The 23,110-nt window shown below is 43.2% G+C and overlaps 3 protein-coding genes across 4 annotated transcripts; all 3 read left to right on the plus strand.

Annotated features, from left to right (window-relative positions):
- Positions 1,303-2,194, plus strand: LOC8084043. The gene has a single exon (XM_002460726.2). It carries the CDS (start codon positions 1,455-1,457, stop codon positions 1,821-1,823), a length of 369 nt encoding a protein of 122 aa, XP_002460771.1. The 5' UTR covers positions 1,303-1,454; the 3' UTR covers positions 1,824-2,194.
- On the plus strand, positions 5,789-6,807 carry LOC8080118. The gene has a single exon (XM_002460727.2). It carries the CDS (start codon positions 5,978-5,980, stop codon positions 6,347-6,349), a length of 372 nt encoding a protein of 123 aa, XP_002460772.1. The 5' UTR covers positions 5,789-5,977; the 3' UTR covers positions 6,350-6,807.
- On the plus strand, positions 18,254-21,056 carry LOC8080119 (protein DETOXIFICATION 40). 2 transcript variants are annotated; one of them, XR_002450238.1, is made up of 7 exons: positions 18,254-18,612; positions 18,707-19,312; positions 19,477-19,533; positions 19,800-20,038; positions 20,264-20,382; positions 20,512-20,598; positions 20,835-21,054. XR_002450238.1 is itself a non-coding variant. In XM_002460728.2 (7 exons), exons 1-7 carry the CDS (start codon positions 18,328-18,330, stop codon positions 20,904-20,906), a joined length of 1,491 nt encoding a protein of 496 aa, XP_002460773.1. In that variant the 5' UTR covers positions 18,259-18,327; the 3' UTR covers positions 20,907-21,056. The 2 variants fall into 2 exon arrangements, 1 of the variants encoding a protein (XP_002460773.1); XM_002460728.2 differs by having other exon boundaries at positions 18,259-18,612; positions 18,707-19,338; positions 20,835-21,056.

A 23,110-nucleotide genomic window follows, 5' to 3' on the forward strand; every position in this document is an offset into this window, starting at 1 on the left:
GGCAGGACACAAGCATAGATATTTTATCAACTGCGTGCAAGTCGTACAAGCTGCCATGTGGTTAGGCTCCTCAATAAAATAACACAAGGAAGCGGGCAAGGTCTAGGACCTAATTAATCAGCATATAAGAAATTCAAGTGGCATACTGGCGTAGTGGCGTGCATGACAGCAGCTCAGAAATATACTCCCTCGTATGTGTAAAGAAATTGGTTTAGAAAAACAACATGGTCTCCAAAACCTAACTTTAACTCCTTTTTATATAAAATATTTATTAAAAAATGATATATGTATATTTTTATAAAAGTTACAAGTCTATTTATATGGTTTTTACATTTTCAAACTTAACAACTTAAAATTTATACATAATTTATATTCTCAATGTTTGATCCAAACATTATCCAACACGACTTTTTTTTATGTGTATGGAGGGAGTACAAACTAAAAATTACAAACCATTCGATCAACTAAGGTACTACCTCCATTCCAAATTATAAGACATTCTAATTATTTTGAAGAGTCAAAATATCTTAAGTTTGATCAAAATTATATAAAAAAATTACAAAAATTTATAGTAGATATATGAAAACATAATCCATAATATTTTAATGATATTTATTTGGTATTATAAATGTTATTATTTTATGATATAAAATTGATTAATTTTGAGATATTTTGACTCTTCAAAATGATTATAATGACTTGTATTTTGTGACGGAGGAAGTAGCAGATAATTTCTTCCGAGAGGATGCTTTATGCTTGTGATGTGTGCGGTGTGCATATTTGAAGCTAAAAAGAGTGCCGCTTGCATTCTGAAAAGTCATAACAAAACTTTTCGCGAAAAAAAGTGGGCTACAACTCTGCCTATGTGAGCTTGTTCTATCCAAATAAACTTTGTCATCATCGAGTAAAGTATATTCTACTGTTGCTGTAAAACTCACACCAAAACGAAGTGAAAAAAAAGTACTGCAAAAACAAAGCCCGGCCGTCGCCAACGGGAGCCACGTTTACAAGGTCCCACTTTACCTTTTTTTTTTGAAAAAAAAAACAACGATTCTTCTTTCCCCCCTTTTCACACTTTGCGCCACCGCCCGACCCAACCCATCCAAACACCCAACGACGACGTGGTCGGCCCGCCCACGGGCCCGTCATCCGCGACCCGATCACGGCCATCCACGTGTCCCGGACGCGCATCTGCTGCCGCTCAGCCCCCGCCCCTGTCTCTGTCTCGTCGTCGTCTCCTTCCTTCCCCCTCCTCCGTCTCCGTCTCCGTCTCCGCCTGCCGCGCGCGCCTATAACTACTCCGCCACGGCCGCCCTCGCAAACGATCTGCAGTTTCTTCCACGCACAAATCATTTCTCCCCAGAGCGCACACGAACGAAACTCGCTCATCCTTCGCCTCCTGCAGCCGATCCGTATTTAGTTTCCGTGCCCACCCAACCCAAGGAGATCGATCGATGGGAAACTGCTGCCTCGAGAGGCCTCGCCGCGGTGGCGGCGGCAGTGCCGGCGCCGTGCATTACGCCAGGACGAACCCCGTGTGGGTGGAGGAGGAAGTGAGGGGTAGGAAGGAGGAGGAGGTGGCGCGCAAGCAGGGCGAGGGCGCGCCGGCGGCAACCACGGAGGTGAAGATCAGGATCACACGGAAGCAGCTGGAGGAGCTGCTGCGGCGCGTAGAGGGCGGCAAGCACGCCGGCGCCGGCGGCGCGCCCGTCCAGGAGGTCATCTCCGAGCTCCTGTCCGTAGTCAACACCAGCTCCAGCTTCCGGCACAGGGAGGAGGGGCAGTGGCGGCCGTCTCTGCAGACCATACCCGAGTCCGAGTGAGATCCAATTCATGGTGCTCGTCGTTGTTAGCATGTTCGGCGATGACCGTGGTATTTTTACCCAGAGTTGAGTTTTGTGCAGTTGAATAGTTGATGGTCGTGCTATTTACGATACGCATGGTGGTTGCCTCTGTGTAGGGTGTAGTCTTTTCTAGGATTGTGGGATTAAGAACAGAGGACGCATAGGCTATGTAGGGTGGGAGACTAGATGAGCATCTGTTCTTAGTTTAATTTATACTAGTATATGTTGTAGATAATTGGGAGATTATTTGTATGTAGTTAATTCCATTGGGCAACATATTTTGGAGTTGTAAAACTATGTACTATATACCCATTCTGAAATAATGTTGGTCTAGTTGTGCCCTAAGTCAACCAAATCCATTAATATTACTCCCTTGCACCCAATTTATAAGTCATTCCAACTTTATTAAAGAATCATTTTTTTTTCAAATTTAATCAAATTTATAAAATAAAATGATAGCATTTATGTTTTTTAGTGTTGCTGTCATAAATTTTTATAATCATTTCTATAATTTTAGTTAAATTTGAGATTCTTTAACTTAAAAAAACAACATATAATTTAGAACGAAGGGAGTACGTAATATTGAAAATGGTATATTTATTTCTTCGGACACTCACTTTCTTTCCTCTTCACCCATGTCCATATATGTTTCCTCTCTCGTCCGTTGTTTCTCGCTCTCGCTTTGAATTTGAGCTAAAAAAACCTTTATTGGTGCCCACTACTAGCATGTCATGGTTTGGTCACCTCGTGGCCTACACAATTAAGTTAGTTTTTTCTTGCCGAAGCATGTAAGCTGAAGGCTCTCCACCGCCAGCAAAGGCGAGGCTTGACTGTCAAAGCAAGGCTAGATAAGATTGGATTTGGAACCAGTCATGCACTTAGTGTCCAAGCTCGATCGCCACCATGGTGGCGAAGCTAATCAATTCTATTTTTGCATAGAGTTCAATTTAAACTAAGCTCGTATTAATTGAAAATATTTATAAGTTCAAAACTTAATTGTAAAAATGAATTAAATAATAAAATTATTGCTAGAAAGTAATTGCAAAAATAAAGAGAGCAAAATATGTAATATTTCGTTGCATTTTATTGGGATGTAACAATATAAAGTTTATAGCACATTGAACACGCCAATTTCCTATAAAGTCAGGGTTCGTAATAATACATAATATAGTGATACATCGTTCTCACACACAAATTTTTATGAAGACCCACAAGTTTGTTCGTGAATTTGCAACATTGTGCAGTTAGTGCTCAAAATTATATCGAACACAATAGAACGTCGTCGAGCCTGCCAACTTCCTATTCAGCCTTGGATGCAACTTGGGCCTAGATTTGTGAATTGTGAGGAAGCAAACGTGGGCTTGGGCCACAAATTCGGCCGAAATCAGAGTCCGTCGCCGCCGCCTCAGCTCCTCCTCTTTCCCCTCCATCTTCCTTCTGCAGTTTTGTTCCTTGCCTCGTGCCGCCTCCGTGGAGGTGGAAAACGAGCTGGCACCACCGCCGGTTCCATTGGGGAGTATGCTGCCGCCACCGTCGACGAGTGCAGGGGCGCAGGGCTCGGTGGACGGAGGCCGAGCCTACGGTTGGACGCCGGCCGCCGCTGTGGCATTGTAATACAAGGGGGCCAGCCTGCCGGCCGGTGTCGCCGTAGTCATTCGGGAGACCGCCGTCGTTCAACGTTCATGCAGTGCACGAAGTCACCAATACCGCTGCTGCTAGTGCTGATCCAAATTAGCATGCCTCATAACATTTAATACATGTTTAATTAATCATCTAATCGATTTCTAACAAAACGAGCTCGGTACAGCCTCCATAGGAAGCAAATTAAACAGCCGGTGGCCGCAATGTGGGACGCAGGGGCGGTCCCAACCAACCAGACATACATTAGAGATCCCCAACCAACTGGAAATGGTTGAGCTACATCTCACTCATCAGGTCTTAGCGGTTGTAGTATAATGTTTGATCGGATAGATACACTGCAACTAATTAAACGTCCGTCTTAACTCTTAAGAGTTCGACCCAGCTCTCAAGTCTGAACTGAACAATTTTCATTTTTGGCATACATAGATTGATTGGCCCCATCTCATCATTGGTTAGAGAACTGCAGCCTGCACCATCTGGAAATTAAAAAGCAACGGTGGCTAGAAAAATAGTACTAAGGCGGAGTTAGATTGGAAGTTGGAACTTGGATATGCCGTCAACCGTCATGCTTCACTATGAAAGTTGCAATATTTGGGATGAAATCATACAAGGTGAGAGGACCATTTCAGGAATCAGGATGTTGAACTAGTGTAACACACTGTATTATTCATCAGAGAGGTAGCAATGGCATACGCTAACTGCTGATCATTTTTCGGTTGTGATATGGTTCATGATTAGAAGTCAGCCTAATTGATCAGCTGGAAATTCAGAGGATTCAGATGGCGACTACTCGACCACCAGAACAAATTATTACTAGCCGGTTTCCGTGTTTGAGAATATACTTACATTTGGTGTTTAGAACAACTGATAAAAAAAAAACAGAGAATCGTCTGATTTTCTAGAAGGAAAAAAAATCCTATTATATTTCAAAAGATGTTAAAACTCCGCATTCGAGCTACACTTTAAACGTACTAGCATCTGCGATTATTCAGATCTCTGCTATAGTATAGGCTGAAAGACAGGGAAGTTAATAATATACTCCTTCCGTCCTAAATTGTAAGTCATTCCAAGAATCTCTATAAGCAATTTCACGTTTGACTAAAATTATAGAGAAAAATACTAAGATTCGTAACGTAAAGTGAATATATACTATAAAAATATAATTAAGAATGAATCTAATGATACTTAGTTAGTACCATAATAATTATTATTTTATAATATAAATTTGGTCAAACTTAGAAAAACTTGACTCTCTAAGATTCTTGGAATGACTTATAATTTGGGATGTAGGAAGTACCATATATATATGCTGAGGAACTGACGGTAAGTGGACAAAATTATACTGACGAACTGTTGCCTGCATTGTCAGATTAACTCTGATGAGTGAAAAATATGACTAACGACTTACAGTGATTCAACTAGTATTCTTTCTCTGTGGTCCCGTGTTATCAAGGCATATTTGTATGACACTAGCTAGCATTAGCAAGATGCACTACAGTTTCATCTAACCTTCAAAACGCGACACAAGCATTTTTTTTTCTACAAGCTGCTATGTGGCTAGCTTCCTCATTCATTAAAATGACACAAGGAAGCGGGCAGGGCGTAAGGACCTTTTTTTTTTACATAAAATTGATGGTGTAAGGACCTAATTAATCAGCATATAAGAAACTCAAGTGGCATACTGGCACCGTGGCACGCTATGTAAGCCTAAGCTGTCATCATGGAGTAAACTATTGTACTGTTGCTGTAAAACTCAGCCGCAACCAAGGCCTTGTTTAGTTCCGAAAACTGAAACTGTAGCACTTTTGTTCGTTTGTGGTAAATATTGTCCAATCATAGACTAACTAGGGTCAAAAGATTCGTCTCGTGATTTACAGTCAAACTGTGTGATTAATTTTTATTTTCGTCTATATTTAATGCTTCATGCATATGCCGCAAGATTCGATGTGACAGAGAATTTTGAAAACTTTTTGGATTTCGGGGTGAAGTAAACAAGGCACAAGTGAAAAAAACAAAGTACTGCAAAAAAAAAAAACAAAGGCCCGGTCGTACGTAGCTAACGAGAGCCACGTTTACAAGGTCCCACTCTGCTTTTTAACTCGATTCCCCTTTTTTCCCCCATTTCACACTTTGCGCCACCGCCAGAGCCCGATCCGGCCCATCCAACACCCGCCGACGCGCCAGCGCGGCGACGTGGTCGGCCCGCCCACGGGCCCGTTCATCCGCGACCCGATCACGGCCATCCACGTGTCCCGGACGCCCATCTGCTGGCCGCTGCAGCTGCTGCTCAGCCCCCTCCCCTGTGTCGTCGTCGACTCGTCGTCCCTCCTCCGTCTCCGCCCGCCGCGTGCGCCTATATCTACTCTACCACGGCCGCCCTCGCAAATGATCTGCGGCTTCTTCCACGCACCAATCCCCGATCGCACTCGAATCGCCTCCAGCAACCGGTCCGTATTAATTTAGTGTCCGTGTCCACCCAAGGAGATCGATCGATGGGAAACTGCTGCCTCGAGAGGCCTCGTCGCGGTGGCGGTGGACGTGCTGGCGCCGTGCATTACGCCCGGAAGAACCCCGTGTGGGTGGAGAACGACGACGTGGGGGACAGGAAGGAGGAGGCGCGCAAGGGCGAGGGCGCCGGCGCGGCGCCGGCGGCGGCCACGGAGGTGAAGATCAGGATCACAAGGAAGCAGCTGGAGGAGCTGCTGCGGCGCGTAGAGGACGGGAAGCACGGCGGCGGTGGCGGTGGCGGCGCGCCCGTCCAGGAGGTCATCTCGGAGCTCCTGTGCGTGGCCAGCACTAGCTCCAACTTCCGGCACAGGGAGGAGGAGCAGTGGCGGCCGTCGCTGCAGACCATACCCGAGTGAGAGGGATCTAATAGATGGTTATGGTACTTGATATTATCTCCCGTATTAGTTATTTATTTAGTACCTCCATCGATCCATACATGCTTGCTTCGCTTGTTGGAATGGGTTGTATGAATGAAAGTGGGTCTATCCACGATCTCATAAATAAATAGATTTAACTTTTATGATTGTGAAAATTCGTAAAAGTTAAATCTGTTTATATTTATGGGCTCGTGGATAGATTTATTCGTGTCGCTAGTCACTTGTTACTCATATTTATTGTAGTGGTATTACAAGGAGTGTATATTTACTAGTTCTTGGATCAGGAAATCAGTCTATGTTGAGTTAGATAGATATTTAGGCTATGCAGCGTAGTTGATCTTGGTGTTTAGTTGACTATTGCATGTGAAGTCATCTTGGCTTGTTTATTTTGTTTTGGACATTGGACTGTCCAACCGTGGAGTACGGATTATTGTAGAGCTTGTTCTGTGAATTGTTAGTAATTTTAGCTCCTTTCAGCTTGGTAGAACTGTATGGAGCTGTGGACGGTTAGTTTCTAAATTTGTACTGTACTGTGTTATTGCACTGTTTCCGTTTTCGGTTTAGTAGTGCTCTACTGCTCTCTGTCCCAGGCGGCCGAATTCGGTTTTGACCATTGCCTAGAAGGGTCTTTAATGTAATACAGTGTCAAATCCGCTGATCATGGATGAAGCCGCAGCAGGAATATATATTGACATAGTACAGCAGAAGTGTTGTAGAACCACAACAACTCCTCTGATCATGGATGAGTATTACTGTATTACTATGTCTTTTAGCCCTTAGGCATGTTCGTAGTAGCAGCACTTTTGTGTAAAGCACGTAGGCAACGTGGCGTAGAGGCTGGAGTTCAGAGTGGCAGCACTTTTGTGCAGTGACGGATTCAGGATTAAGAGAAGAGGAGGCTTAACTCATCTTCAACCTCTAAAGCCCCTCCTCCATCTCTCTCATGTCTATAAAAATTAGGAGAGGCTCCATTGTCGCGGCAGCGGTAGGGGAGACTTGAGCCCCGCCCGCGCCATCACTAGATCCACCCATGCTTTTGTGTAGGTGTGGCCGCGCCCTGCAGCTGGGGACGTGGAGGCTGGAGTTTGAGTGGCTGAGATGGTGAACCTCCACTTGATCATGAATTATGATTATTCCGGGCTTCCGCCTGCTGATTTCCGAGCATGTCATCCTGCATTTGTTCTTCTATTTATTTTTTATTTTGGATTTTCTCCAAACAATTCGAATTCCTTGTTTCCATTTTGTCGGTGTGAGAGATCTTCTGCTGAGCTCTGACTAGCACGTCCGTTCACTTGTCCACGGACGTCTATTTGTTTTCTTGGAAGATAAAATTGTTTTGGTCGTCGATTAACTAAAATTAATTGGTCTATGGATTGATTTGTCAAAGACAATATATGTTAATAACTTTATTTGGGTTTTCAGACATAACTTCTGGTTCCACGGCACGAACAGTTCTGTGGTTTAGGCCTTGTGTTGACTTAAAAGGAGGTCAACTGTTTTCATTTTTTCAATTCTATTTTATTATCAAATACTTACGAGATCAGTGTAGCTTTGTCAGAGAAACAGTGTATATCTAAGTACTTATGTCAGATACATAAAAAAAACTATGTATATAGAAATGTTTTTTTAGAGAACGCGCTCAGACGTGTTTTTCCATTATAAGAGAAGTTTGGAAAAAAAAAAACAAGATACATCGATATACCAGATTGTTGGCCAGAGGCCAGCAAACCAGTAGCCGAAACACTCAACACACGCCCCTCTTGAATACGAGAAATGTGAAAACGTCTTATATTTGAAATGGTTCAAAGGGAGTACTAATTAAGATAGTAGAAATATTTACACAATGCGCTTGACAGTGCTGGGAGTTTGTCTACTGTATAACACCTAGAGTATTTTTAGTTTTGTTCAGTTCAGATTTGAATCCAATTGTTGCTTGACAATTGAGAAGTGGTAGACAAGTGAATTTACATTTTATATTAGAATATGATCCGAAATAGCTTGGCCCAAAATTACGCGCATGCATGGCTACCGGATTTTGCAGCTACGGTCAGATGGATTGAACTTAAAGAACAATACATGACAATCCATAGAAACATTCTTGAGACGTATATATGGTTGTGCCGCAGGGAATTTGACAAGTTCTTGTGTTTGATGATGTACTAGAAGTTGCTAGCTGGTGATCCGTTCACTCCATTTATGATTTTTATATGAATAAATATAATCACCGTCATGTCAACGGACCTCACATCTCACTTAGCCGAAAATCATCGCTAAACTTCAGACTTTTTTTTTCGAATACTATGTATAAGCAGCTGTGGTCCTTTTTCATATTCGAGATATTTTGTCAACTTGTAGTCTTTTATATTCGTTTCATGGAGGATTGCGATGACAATAGTTTGTTGCTTACGGCTTGCCCCAATCCCAAGCCAAGGGATCATCCTTTCATGGAAGCTGCTTAGTCTTGCTCTTGCATGCCTCTTCATAGGTAGCTGGGAGCAGACGACAGTGAAGCTAGAATTTTATATCTCACTTGCAGACGATTGTCGTTTGGCTTGGCAATGGCAAACGGTAGAACCAAATGCGAATCCGTCTGATCATAGTATATTTTTATTAATAATTTACATTAGTATAATATAATAAAATCTATGTCTATTAGTAATTAATTTTCCTTGTTTTATATTAAATACTAGTAATGACAGTATAATTAATATGATTGTTGATTTATAATGTATATGTAGTTTTTATAACAATGTATTTTTAAATTATTTACAAAGTATATGTATAGAGTTTAGTATATTTTCCTCTCTCATTATATGACTTGTTTTCTAAAGTCATTGGATGTATACGTATAAACAATAATAAAGTTGAATTGACATCTGAACACGAATCAAACTATCTGATTTATAGTAATATGTGAGGATATTTGAAGGGTTTAGTAAAAAGTAACATCCGTATTCGATTGTAAACGTATTTTTTTCCAGTTTCCATCCCTAATTATTACTGTTTTTTTAACATAAGAAACTTTAGTACCATTCAGCCATGCGATGATGCAAAAAGACATTGCACTAGAATCAACAGAACTTGTTGGCATATCCAGAATTGAATTGGAAACATACTGCAGCCAACTTCGTGATGCAATTATTTCACAGAGTAGAGACCTGACACCCTGTGGCGTGTTGTTCCGAAGCATCTGGGAGCTTCTTAATGATCGGTTCATTTGTAATAAGGTTATAGTGGTTCCACGTCTGCTAAGTTAGCTTTGAGTTGGGACCTAGGTCAATCCAATGTGTGGGATGATTCCCTCCCAAAATTTGTATGCAGTCATGTAGCTCGCGTCTTCTAATGAAAGGCCATGAAGGCCAGATTGAGAATAAGAAAAGAAGACATCACACATGCACATACGCAGTAATGAGAGGGGCCGAGGGGAAAATTAAAGCCCAATTTGCCATGCGAAAAGACTCACATGAAGCTGGGCCATAACTTGAGGTGTACAAGTACAAATACCAGTACTACAAGGGAAAAGGCCGAAAGAGTGGCCCAAAAATGTTTCTTTTGTCTGTGCCCCTGTCCTTTTTTTTTTAGAATCTGTGCCCCTGTCTTCTTGTGCTTTCCATGTGTCCATAATGATGGGTAAAGCAAAATTTTAATTTAAACCTTTCATCACAGACCAAGAAAACATGCCGATGGTACGTTATTTTAGTCCCTCCGTGAAAAGAATTACTCCGTGTCCTAAGATGAGTGTTTTTTCTAGTATTTGAAATTTTGTTAAAAAAATGTATTTCTAGATATGGTCCACCTAGTTCTAATAATTTTTTTATTTTATCTACTTCCAAAGTTCAATCATTACATTTTGAAATAGCTTTTGACAGGGATATATATGTATTTTTCATGTAGAATTGATCTTCTCCAAAGATCATAGAAGTGCACTAATTTTGACACGGACACTAATGTTTTATGATTTTTAGGACAAATTAGTAGTGTTCAATGGAAATTACCTATGTATAATGCTCAAGGGTTTTTAGAACAGATTAGTGCTCACCATAAATTGTCCACATACCTCTATTTGTTGAAGATGAACCATGTCAATTAATACCTCTCAATGTTTTAAATAGCGGGCTATAGAAAATAGCGTCTTCCTGTCCCAAACGCTATTTGCGCTATAGCGAACGCTATACACAGCAGCGTGTTGTAGCTATCCACGCTATAGCGGCGCTATTTATTTGGAAACAGACAAAATAAATAATAGACAGCAACAAGTTCAAACAACCATCATATTTCACAATCACAAATCACAAATCATAGGTGTTTCACAGTTTAAATGTTTAATACATAACTAACTCATAAGCATAATGCATGACTGCATAGTGCATAACCACAAGTTCATAAGCACAACACGACAAAATAAGTGTATGACAACATGATCACAGATAAACAGCAATAGCGCGCAAATAGCGGTGCTATGGCGCTATTTCAGTTCAGCGGTGTTATAGCGCGCTATAGCATCAATAGCGCTGATAGCGTAAAAATGAGATATAGCTTCGCGTCGAATTATTCTGGCCGCTATAGCGCGAAAATAGCGCGCTATTTAAAACATTGATACCTCTTGTTAAAAAGAAAAGTATGAAGACATCCAGGCCACACTATAGAGCTGATATGAGTTCAATTCGTACTCCCTACTATCAACCAAATCCATCCATTGGAGAGTCAACTTCTAAAGAGATTTGAGACCTCTATAACCTTGCTGGCTCCCAACTTCATAGCATTAATTGTTCACATTCAGATGTGGGTTTTCTTGCAATTATTTTTCACATAAATCTTGGTGTCTACCTCCTTGATAGTCGTCTTGCCATATTACCGTATAGATTTGTGGTTTATAGTCTTTCTATATATAGAGGTGTTAATTGCTCAAGCCTCAAGTTTGCTGGTGAATGTACAAATAGGGATTGATGTTTTGGGGAATTTATAAAAAAAACTTTGTTTGAAATAATATTGATGCTAAAGGTTTGTTTTTGATGCATGCATATGACTTGTGTCATGTGAGTAATTAGCATATCAATTGGTTAGCTTTGGCCGTTCATGTGCGCTCACACAAACCAAATTAAACTTAGTACAGCATTTTAATAGCACACTGACTCTACATAAAAGTATTGCTCCACAAACCAAATTTAACTTACCATAACTTTTTAATGCCACACAAACCGTATTAATCTTATTGCAACTTTTTAATACCACATTGGCCCTACAACAAAGTATTGCAAGGGTTCTGAGCAACTATACAACAATGCAAACGAGCGTACCATATAAGCATCTAAAAGCAACTCCAAGAACTTGACTATTCTTGCTATTTTAGAATCTGCATAGCAAAAACTAGGCTCCAACATATATGTTATATGGTTTTATAAAAAAAATAGCTATTTCTTGATTTTCGGTGGTCATATATAGTCAATCAATAACACTGGCTATCTGATTTTATAAATAGCAAGTGAGTGTTGGACTTCTTCGTTTTTAAAAAATTTTCTATTTTACAAAGTATCTAAACAATAGATTTGGTTACCAATTTTAGCCAAGCTTTTAAGTTGTTCTATATGCCTTTATCTAATAGCGACTCCACCAAATCTCTCATTTGCTTTTTCTATCCCTAAGATCTTGCAATATATTACTCTGTATACGAGCTATGCCTGCTCCACCGGTAAAACACGCAAATCTTTGGCATGATCGAGAAAAAAAAATGTTTGCTCCACCGGATCTTGTACATTAGCTTCTTTCCCGATTATTTTCGATAAATATCTCAAAATCCATGTACTCTCCCATAAAGAAAGGAGATATTGAGAGTTCTCATGTTCCCCCACTCCAACTACTACAACCGTGCACCATGGCTCTCATTTGCCATGCCAGCCACTCATCGTCATCGACATGGTGGCCTCTCATGTTCCCCTTGTCGCACGTCATGCCTCCTGCTGAGCCTTTCTGCCCTTTTGCAGAGAAGGATAAATAATAAAAAAATGTAGACACTGACAGGTGGACTCTATATGTCGGAGTATGTTTTAGGTAGGTATGATGAGTAATTAATCTGCTGCTGCTAGAGGAGATATTGAAAAATAGAAGAGATGTTTGATAGGAGATCTCCTATGCAATTTTTTAGGAGATGTGCGTGATATATGCTGTATAGTGGAGTTCCTTGGAGAGAGAGAAAAAACACAGCATTGCAACTGAAAGCTGTAGGGAGTTGAATAGGAAAAAGGGGCGATCTGCTACCAATAGAAAAAAAAAAAAACAGAGAGTGTGTGTCCTTGGTTGTGATAAGAATCTACGAATATATGTTTTGTCTTCCAGTCTCCTGTAAAGTTGATGTACTTAATGTTAGATACTCATTGTCTCCTCCATATGTTGTTGCAGGAATCTTGCAGATCTTGTAAGCGTAATTTTTTTTATAACTCTAAGATCTTGGCAACCGCAACAACCTACAAGAGAGTAACCATAATTAGTGGCAGTGTGAGACATTTTAGCAGTTTTCATATTATTTTACAATAGAAATACGCTAGATTAATTATTTATGAAAAAACTCAAAAAGTAGCATAATTAGGCATGACACCATCACTTCGCATATCAAACGTGATACAATCGCAAGTATGCACAGTATTCCATACAAATCTTTGCGCTGAAAATTGTGTTACGAGGTCTCCGATGATCTAGCTAACTAGTTTAGAGCTAGCAGAATCAAATCTTTCGTACAAATGATAAGAGGCTAGCATGAAGTCTTTACAACGCACCTCTCTCACACAATATGATTATAAATGGAACTGTCTTTTCTTCTACGTATAACAACTTAGAACTAGCACTAACTTGCTAACTTATATTGTGCATACTAGCATTAACTATCTTTACAATGCACTAAGGCCTTGTTTACTTGGCAAAATAAAAGTTTTCAGACACCGTAGCACTTTCGTTTGTTTGTGGCAAATATTGTTCAATTATGGACTAACTAGACTCAAAAGATTCATCTCGTGATTTACAGGCAAACTGTGTAGTTAGTTTTTATTTTTGATTATATTTAATGCTCTATATGTGTACCGCAAGATTTGATGTGACAGAAAATTTTGAAAAGTTTTTGTTTTTTGCACGAACTAAACAAGGCCTAACTTGCTAGGATGGTCCGGCTACGACTGTTCTCCTTCAACGCTTGATAGAAATACGTTGTATATGTGTTTAAACTCTTCTATTTAATATATGATACATAAGATTTTTTTATCCGAGAAAAAAGACAGCTTAGAACTAGCACTAAGGCATTGTTTACTTTCTCACAAAAACCCAAAAATTTTCAAGATTCTTCGTCACATCAAATCTTTAGACGCATGTATGGAGTATTAAATATAAACGAAAATAAAAACTAATTGCACAGTTTGGTCGGAATTAACGAGACGAATCTTTTAAGCCTAGTTAGTCCATAGTTAGACAATAATTACCACAAACAAACGAAAGTGCTACAGTGTCGCGATTTTTTTTCATTCAGCAAGTAAACAAGGCCTAACTTGCTAACGTAGACCTAGTTCACCCAAAAAATCAAAAAGTTTTCGAGATTGTCTGTCATATCAAATCTTGCGGCACACACATAAAGCATTACATATAGACGAAAATAAAAACTAATTATACAGTTTGCCTGTAAATCATGAGACGAATATTTTGACCCTAATTAGTCTATGTTGGACAATATTTGTCACAAACAAACGAAAATGCTACAGTAGTAAAATCAAAAAAAAATCACATCTAAACAAGGCCTATATTGTTGGAGATCCTCTTGCAATCCCTGATAGTGCGGTACTACCAGTGAGCAATGAACCTACAGTAGAACACCCGGAAAACTCGTTCAGAATGGGACGCATCGATGATGATGCGATCGCACAAAGCGGACTGGTCCATCCCAAAATATTTTGGTTTTCGGTATTGTAGTAGTTTTATTTTTATTTGACAAATATTATCTAATTATAAAGTAACTAGGCTTTAAAGATTCGTCATGTGATTTACAGATAAACTGTACAATCAATTTTTATTTTTGTCTATATTTAATACTTTATACATGTGCCGCAAGATTTGATGTAACAAATAATTTTAAAAAAGTTTTTAGATTTCAAGATAAACTAAACAAGGTGCAGCGAGATGAGATGGCACTATGGCCCCGAGACAGTGGTCACAAAAGCAAAAGATTCCGCACTACGGAGCTAATCGTCCCAATTTTTTACAATTTGGTCTTTTTTTGAAAAAAGTTCACAATTGGACCTTTGGAAAACTTAAATGCAGAAATGGACCCAGGGGGTCGACGCCATGCATCATGGCGTCGAGGTATCACGTCTCGACGCCATGGATCATGACGCCGAGGTCCTGGGTGCGGCCAACGTAGCTTCTGACGTGGATCTGACGTGGCAGGGAGCTCGGCGCCACAGATCACGGCGCCGAGCTCCCTACTACATACCAACCGACGGACTTCGCTACCCGTGGACGCATTGTTCAGATTTTCATCTCCCCTCTCGGCTCTTTCTCTCCAAAAACCGAGCACGAATTTGGATTCAATATTGTGACCATCAAAAGTTTGATTTTTTTCCATAGATCTTGAAGAGCCAGGTATACTCTTTCACATATTAGTTTTTGACACATTGATTTGACCTATATTACACGTATGTTGTAAACTTAGATATATACCATTTCTAGATTTTTGAATGGATGATTAATATTTATATTATGCAATCGTAGAATGCCACGTCGTGGAAAAAGTAGCAAACCAAGGATTAGGCTTCGGAATGTACTCGTAATGCATGCCTGGATTAGCTGCTTTCATTGCATTGAACATTGCTGGCAGCTGCTCGTACCCCTCCTCCCAGTCCCCATATATCATCTTCCAGGCCCTTTGCTTTGCCCTCCATGCTTTGCCGTACTTTATGTCATATTTAAATATCTTCTGAGCCATGTCCATAATTGTTCTGACCTTCAAGTTGGGCTGACCCTTTAAAGTTGTGCATAACGTACTAGCAATAAGTGTAGAGGTCAACTGTCGATGCTTCTGTTGAAGGTCAGTCTGGGCACAAGTGTGTGGACCTACAATTTTTGTGATCTTAAACTTCCCGGTGGCCTTATGTTTACGAGCACAGACCCTCCAGTTGCAATATGACATCTCACACACAACCGTGTAGCGGCGCTCAACATGGGAGTGCATCACCTTGAAGGGTCTTTTACGTATTACAGAATATTGTTGTAACCACCTTCTTAAGCTGGGCAAGTCATTAAAGATCATGCCCTTCTGAATTTGCACACTGTCACTAGGCTCACGAGCCTCCAGCAGCTCATCATCTCTTCCCTCTGCATAAGCATTTTGAGAATGACTGAGGTCACTAAACTCGTGAACTAGTGGATCACGATCAGGACAAAAAGTCTGATAAGCTCCATTTCTTGTTCACTTAAAGGTGCAACTGGGCGGTCATCATCGGAATCAACAGCTCTAGCTGTGCCATAGGGCTCCTCATCATCCTCAATATGGACATCCAAACTATTAGATGCTATAAAAGCTGCGTCAACATTAAATGATGGAGGCACGGGATGACAAGAATCATTACTTGGATTGTCATCTACAACAAAACCACAAATATGGATACAATTGAGACAACTAAATAGAACGAAGGAAGGCTAACAAAATGAATAATGCAACTACGCCACTTACATTGAATAGTCTGGGTCATAAGGGTCTCTAGGGAGACAACACCAACACCACCGACAAATCTTCCAGCCTCATTGGGACCGGATTGAGCATCAGGAACGACAACCACATCTTCCACACCCACGTCCTGAATGGGTATCAGAGAAGCTGAGGGTGCCGGATTGTCCGGTTCCGGCGAGAACCCACCAATGGGTGGTTGCCAATTAAGAGGAGAATCCACTAGAGGGCCTGGCTCCTTGGACAAGTTGCGCACAACCAAATCCAAACATTTAAACTCACTCTTCATGACAGTTTTGACATATTTGTCCCATTGAACCTCGGATACAATTGGGACCAACCGCCTAAAAATTGTCCCTGACCCGCCATAGTGAATGACCCCCTCAACTAAGATTTCTTCTTCATTCGAATTACATTTAAGCTCATCACGAGCACTACCCATCAATTCAGAAAACAAGGGCCGCTCATCAAACATCAAAGGGACCGTTTCCATTCCAACAAAATCAACATTGCCAAACTGATCTTTCTCCACACTTCCTCCATGATATAAAGTTACTAAATTGTCCATCTAATTGATATACAAAACAACCATGTTACTAGGCATATAACTAATACAAATAAAACACCTAAATATCTATCTAAGTAAATACGTATGTAACTAACTATATAACTAAAATTACAAACTAGATTTATCTAACTAAATTACATAATTAAATTCTAGAAATATTACATAAACTACTCTAAATTAAATAAACAACTCTAAATTACATAACAATATTCATATAAATAATAGAAAATTGCTACATGAATTATTTCAAAAATTATACAACTTAGAAAACTAACTACGTTATCTAAACAATTATACAACAAGAAAAAAAAATTTTACCTGACCAAAGCAGCGCCGGGGCCGGGGCAGTCGCGGAGCCGTCCGGTGACAGCCGCGGGGCTGGCCGGGCCAGCCGCGGGGCCAGCCGGGGGCAGCCGCAGGGCGCGGCCTGGGCACCGGCGGGGGCGCGGCCGCGGCACCGGCGGGCGCGGCGGCTGGGGGCAGCGGGCGCGGCCGGCGTGGGCAGCGGCCGGGGGAAGCGGCGGCGGCCGCGGCGGGTGTGCGCAGCGGCTCGGCGGGGCGGGCCGGCCGGGGGCCGCGGCGGCAGGCGCGCAGCGGCGGGGGGCGTGGCGGGCGGGCGGCCTCGGAACCGAAGAGGACGAGGCGGCCGCGGGCGGTATTTTGTCTCAATACCTCGGCGCCATGATCTGTGGCGCCGATCTTTTTTTTTTTGCCACTGCCACGTCAGAATGTACGTTGGCCGCATCGAGGACCTCGGCGCCGTGATCCATGGCGTCGAGGCGTGATACCTCGACGCCATGATGCATGGCGTCGACATCCTGGGTCCATTTCTGCATTTAAGTTTTCCAGAGGTCTAATTGTGAAATTTTTTTTAAAAAAAGGCCAAATTGTAAAAAATTGGGGCTACTCGTGCCTGTCGAATGATTTGATAGTTAAAAAAAATACTACTCGTGCGTTTTCAAACGGAAAGAAAAGAAACTCTGAAGTTTCCTTCCGTAACAAAACATTCCAGACACCCGGGAAATTGCCTGAGAGAACGGACGCATTTGTGAATCGTTTATTGACATCCAAATGTTACAAAAATTACTCCCTCTATTCTGTCTATAACACTTATAAAGATTTACTATTTATTTCTTTTGATATGTAATGCATCCATGTGAGCAGTTCACTATCTATTTCTCTTAAAATACAAAGTGTCCACCTCAGTAGTCTATTATCATTTGCTACTATTAATTTTCTTGACATGCAAGGTGTCCACCTCAGCAATCAACTATCATTTGCATGTGTCCACCTCAGCAGTCCACGATCAACTCCATTATCTATTACTCTTAAAATACAAAGCGTTCAACTTAGAGGTCATACTTATTTTCTTGACATGTTTTTGGTAAAGGTAAACATAGTAATTTTTATGTTAATTTCTTTTATAAAAATATTAGTAGTACTCCGTATACTTTTATTTTCTTGGACGATACACGACAAACGAAAGCTCGGAGTACTAGCAGGTTAGAAGCAGCTTTTTCAACTTTCACCTGCCACGGTTGTCCTCATCCTCGCTCCACCTAACATGTCACTACCGAACGCGTGGCACATGCACATCATCACCCGTGGCCTTTCTTTGTAGTGATTCTGATCACAATCATACAACAGAGCCACACAGAGAGTCAGACTGTATCACCTATCAGTCCGTCGATGGGTCGGACAGGTGACGACGACCACCGCGTCGTCGACTGCCGGCTGGAGGCGCTGCTCTCCGGCGCCGCCTCCGAGGCTCCATGGCTCCGTCGCATGGCGTCTGCGACGGCGCTGGAGCTGCGTCTGCTGGCTCCCCTCGCCGCGCCGGCCGTGGTGGTCTACATGCTCATCATCGTCATGTCGTCGACCACTCAGATCGTGTGCGGCCAGCTCGGCAACGTCCAGCTCGCCGCCGCCTCCCTCGGCAACAACGGCATCCAGGTCTTCGCCTACGGCCTCATGGTGCGTATATCTACCTTCATCCACGCCGTATACGTACATATATACGTATATATATAATGGCGGCGTGTACGTACGTACATGAGCACGCGCGCAGCTGGGGATGGGCAGCGCGGTGGAGACGCTGTGCGGTCAGGCGTACGGCGCGGAGAAGTACGAGATGCTGGGCGTGTACCTGCAGCGCTCGACGGTGCTGCTCATGGCCACCGGCGTGCCGCTCGCCGCCATGTACGCGCTGTCGGAGCCGCTGCTCCTGCTGCTGGGCCAGTCGCCGGAGATCGCCGGCGCCGCCGCCGAGTTCGCCTACGGCCTCGTCCCGCAGATCTTCGCGTACGCCGCCAACTTCCCCATCCAGAAGTTCCTGCAGGCGCAGAGCATCGTGGCGCCCAGCGCCTACATCCTGGCGGCCAGCTTCGCGCTCCACGTCCCGCTCAGCTGGCTCGCCGTCTACGGGCTGGGCCTGGGCCTGCTCGGGGCCTCGCTCACGCTCAGCCTCACGTGGTGGGTGCTGGTCGCGGGGCAGTTCGCGTACATCGTGTGGAGCCCGCGATGCCGGGCCACCTGGACCGGGTTCACGTGGGCCGCATTCGCCGACCTGCCCGGGTTCGCCGGCCTGTCCGCCGCGTCGGCGGTCATGCTGGCGCTCGAGGTCTGGTACTTCCAGGTGCTCATCCTCCTCGCCGGCATGCTGCCGGACCCGCAGGTCGCCCTCGACTCGCTCACCGTCTGGTGGGTACTTTTATTTTACTTACTGTTAGTGTTACTTGTTCATGCCGGAAATTTACTGGTAGAGTTGAGAGTTGAGTCACAACTCAGAACTCACTGACAATGCCGCTACCTCTCTCCATGTCAATGTTGTGTCTGCAGCACGTCGATCCAGTCATGGGTGTTCATGATCTCTGTGGGCTTCAATGCAGCGGCCAGGTTGGTTGGTTTACTCTGCATCATACCCTACCTGTATTTGTTCACATCTTCAGTTCAGGGCATTAGCAGATACTTCCACAGTTCAGAATGAGTTTTGCGTGTAATAGTAATTTGTACTGCTATGTAAAAAAATAATAATAACTATGGACGAATAATCCATGTCAACTTACCACTTCAACTTACCAAAAATAGTTTTCCTTTCTCCATGTCAAGAACGAAGAATCTTTTTGTCTGAGCTCTCATCTGAAGAAGAGTTTGATCTGCAGTGTGAGAGTAGGGAACGAGCTGGGCGCCGGCAACCCCAGGTCTGCGGCGTTCTCTGCATGGATGGTCACCGCCCTGTCGGCGTTCGTGTCAGCGATAGCTGGCCTCGTCACTTTCCTGCTCCGGCACAAGCTCAGCTACATCTTCACCAGCGGCGAGGTCGTCTCGCGCGCCGTCGCCGACCTGTGCCCACTGCTCGTTGGGACCATTGTGCTCTGCGGGATCCAGCCCGTGTTATCAGGTGGTTTTTCCTGTTCCAAACTCAAACTGTGGTGCACCTTTAGAGTTCTGACTGATCCATCCAAGATTTTTTAACATAAGTTAATTCACTGAGGAAAAAAACCTATTGGGCCTATTAATCTTTGAGCCAACACATTATATTATAAGGGATCCTTCACCTTCAGTGATGTGTTTGTTGTTCTTCCCACTGGTACTGAACTTTTGCTCACTGGACGACTGATGAAAGGTGTGGCCGTTGGCTGTGGGTGGCAAGCAACGGTTGCCTACATCAACATTGGATGCTACTACTTCATTGGCATACCCCTCGGCGTGCTCCTCGGATTCAAGTTTGATTTTGGGATCAAGGTAGTTTTGATTTCTGATGAACATGCTGTCACATTTTAAAATCTGCTTAGTTAACTATAACTGAAAATGGTTATGAGTACTTGGCCCTAACCCACACGCGCAAGTCTGAAAAGGGATCTTGTGTTGCAGGGATTGTGGGGAGGCATGATTGGGGGTACCCTCATCCAAACACTCATTTTGATCTGGATCACCTTAAGAACTGACTGGAACAAGGAGGTAAGCCACCGTAAACTTCCATGGTTACCGCGTCGTGTCACTGACAGATGATCCTCAAATCCACCTCACATGCTGATGAGTCCATCTTAATCCATAAGCTCAGATATTCTTTCGAAGTTTATGCTTGTGTGGTCATTTCGGCTGTCTAATTAGTCTTCTCTGCGTTTTGCAATTTTCTTTTTATGCTGTAGTTTATCTATATCTTCTTCTTTTTTTTGTTTGGCATCTGAATGTAGGTGGAGGAAGCGCGGAAAAGATTAGATAAGTGGGACGATACAAGGCAGCCTCTTCTCGCAAGCAAGGAGTGATCCATGGTCAGGTATCAGGTGTGGATGAAGAGTCAATAAGCTTCTGCTAGCTCATCCAGTATGAAATTATCTTTCAGTGGCCATCGCTTTTGTCACCGCTAACTGCAAAGATAGACCACGCAATTCAGAAATGTACCAATTCATAGCTTCTCTTGTCTCCAGAACATAGCGCAGTCAGTTAGCCCTTAGTTCGGGATTGTTTTGCAGGGTTAATAACAAAACAAGGCTAACTTTATTTTGCAGGGTTAATGACAAAAGAATTAGTCACATTGAGACCGTTTGGGCCGTCCCACTCGCCTGACGAAAACCCAACCTGGCCCGACACGTTGGGTGTCGCGAGCAAAATGTAGTTTCCTCCTCCCTGTCGAAGCCAAGAGCAAAATTCAGGTCAGGCACGGCCAAACTTTAAAGAAATGTAGTTTCCTTGCTATCTTAGCCCAGCGCGAAATGACAAAACCATTAAACCAGAGATGACCAAATTTGTTCGATTTTGATAGTTGTCCATTACCCGGTTTTCTAATTCGTGGTTGAAAATGGAAACGGCCAAATTTTTTTTTTGACGGTCAACGGGGGGGAGACGTTCCCCACCTGAAAATTTTATTTATTTAGCCCAAAACGGCTCGTCGGTTGTACACATATGCTTGGCAGCAGTTACATAGAAACAGAGAAAAAAGGGGGGAAGGGGGGAGTGGTGTAAAGTAGCAACGGCATAGCCTAGCCTTGGCCCTGCCTTGCCATCTGAAGGATGGAGCACCACTGAGTTGTCGTTTGCCTCTTTGCCCTTGGGAACCGGTATTGCCATAGTTCAGCGCCCGATCTGCAGTCCAATAGGACACGATCAACAGATTGTTCTTCGTTTCTAAAGACCTTTGCGTTTCTGGCCTTCCAAACCTGCCAGCAAACCAGCGCGATGAAGGAAGGAAGTTCTGGGATCCCGGTAGCTGTGTGGTTGGCGAGTGTGTGCAGCTGCCCCAAGTCCATTGAGATCGTGGACTGAAGGTTCAGTCTCAACCAGATTTCCTTTCCCAGCGAGCAGCCATGGATGATGTGTTCCGGCGTTTCGTCCGTGAGGTTGCAAATCTCACAGACCGGTGAGTCCACGATGTGCTTCCTGAATAACACGGTTCTGCATTGGATTCTTCTTTGCAGTAGCAGCCACATGAACAGCTGAACTCTAGGTGGCGCCCAGGTATTCCAGACGAAGGTTGCCTTGGGGTCTGAGGATTGGCCCCTGGCCTTGAGCATTTTGTAAATAGCCCCGGTGTCAATGTTGCCATCTGGTTTTATGAAGTCCGAGATCCTCTTGTCCTGTGCTGCCGATAGGGTGGTTTGGTCTAGCAGGTGCTGTGCAAGTTGCAACTCATGGTCTGCCAACGTAGATAAGCGAGGTACAAGTGTCGATCTTATTCCGGAGAGCTTGGCTTCCCTCACTGTTTGAGTTTTGATGTTGCAATGTGAGAATAGAGCTGGGAACCTATCTGCGAAGCAGTCTTCGCCTGTCCAGACATCATTCCAAAGTGAACAAGTGCTGCCGTCTCCAACCTCCACCGTGGTGATCGCTTGATACAAAGGTAAGATAGTCCTCAGGGTTTGCCAGTGATCACCATGAAGGTCGCCCTGCATAGTAGTGATTTCTGCCCGTCCACGAACCCAAATTGCCCAAGCCGAAGATTGGGGGTTATATAACCGGTGAAGAAGTTTGAGCAGTAAGCCGATGTTCTGGATTCCTAAGTCCCTTATGCCGAGGCCACCTAGATCTTTGGGGGAGCAGACTTTGATCCAGGCAATGAGGCATGACGAAGGTGAGGAGTTACCAGATTTGTCACCCGACCAGAGGAACGCCCTTCTTTTCTTGTCCATTTGCTCAATGGCAGAGGGGGGCAGCTGTATTGAACTCATGAGGTAAACCAATATGGAATCAAGCACCGAATTCACTAAGACTGTCCGCCCCATCGGGTTCAGCAGGTCAGCCTGCCAGGAGCTTAGAAATTTGTCAGTCTTGTGAATGTAGACGTTGAAGGCTGAGACTGGCAACTTGTTGACAGACAGTGGAAGTCCCAGATACGGTTGAGGGAAGCTTCCCCTTGTGCAGCCGAGGATCTGCACGCAATCGCTGACAATTTGTTCGCTGGTGTGAATAGGTATGAGAGTGCTCTTGCTGAAGTTTATGTGTAAGCCACTGAAAGCTGCAAATTGATCTAAGA

Source organism: Sorghum bicolor, chromosome 2, assembly GCF_000003195.3.
Source record: "Sorghum bicolor cultivar BTx623 chromosome 2, Sorghum_bicolor_NCBIv3, whole genome shotgun sequence".
NCBI lineage: Eukaryota > Viridiplantae > Streptophyta > Magnoliopsida > Poales > Poaceae > Sorghum > Sorghum bicolor.

Excerpts from the sequence above, each read along its gene's own strand:
- LOC8084043 (XM_002460726.2), top strand. The coding sequence starts at position 1,455 with ATGGGAAACTGCTGCCTCGAGAGGCCTCGCCGCGGTGGCGGCGGCAGT.
- LOC8080118 (XM_002460727.2), top strand. The coding sequence starts at position 5,978 with ATGGGAAACTGCTGCCTCGAGAGGCCTCGTCGCGGTGGCGGTGGACGT.
- LOC8080119 (XM_002460728.2), top strand. The coding sequence starts at position 18,328 with ATGGGTCGGACAGGTGACGACGACCACCGCGTCGTCGACTGCCGGCTG. Across the intron at positions 18,613-18,706 it reads TCTTCGCCTACGGCCTCATG|CTGGGGATGGGCAGCGCGGT; the intron begins GTGCGTATATCT and ends GCACGCGCGCAG. Across the intron at positions 19,339-19,476 it reads CTCGACTCGCTCACCGTCTG|CACGTCGATCCAGTCATGGG; the intron begins GTGGGTACTTTT and ends TTGTGTCTGCAG.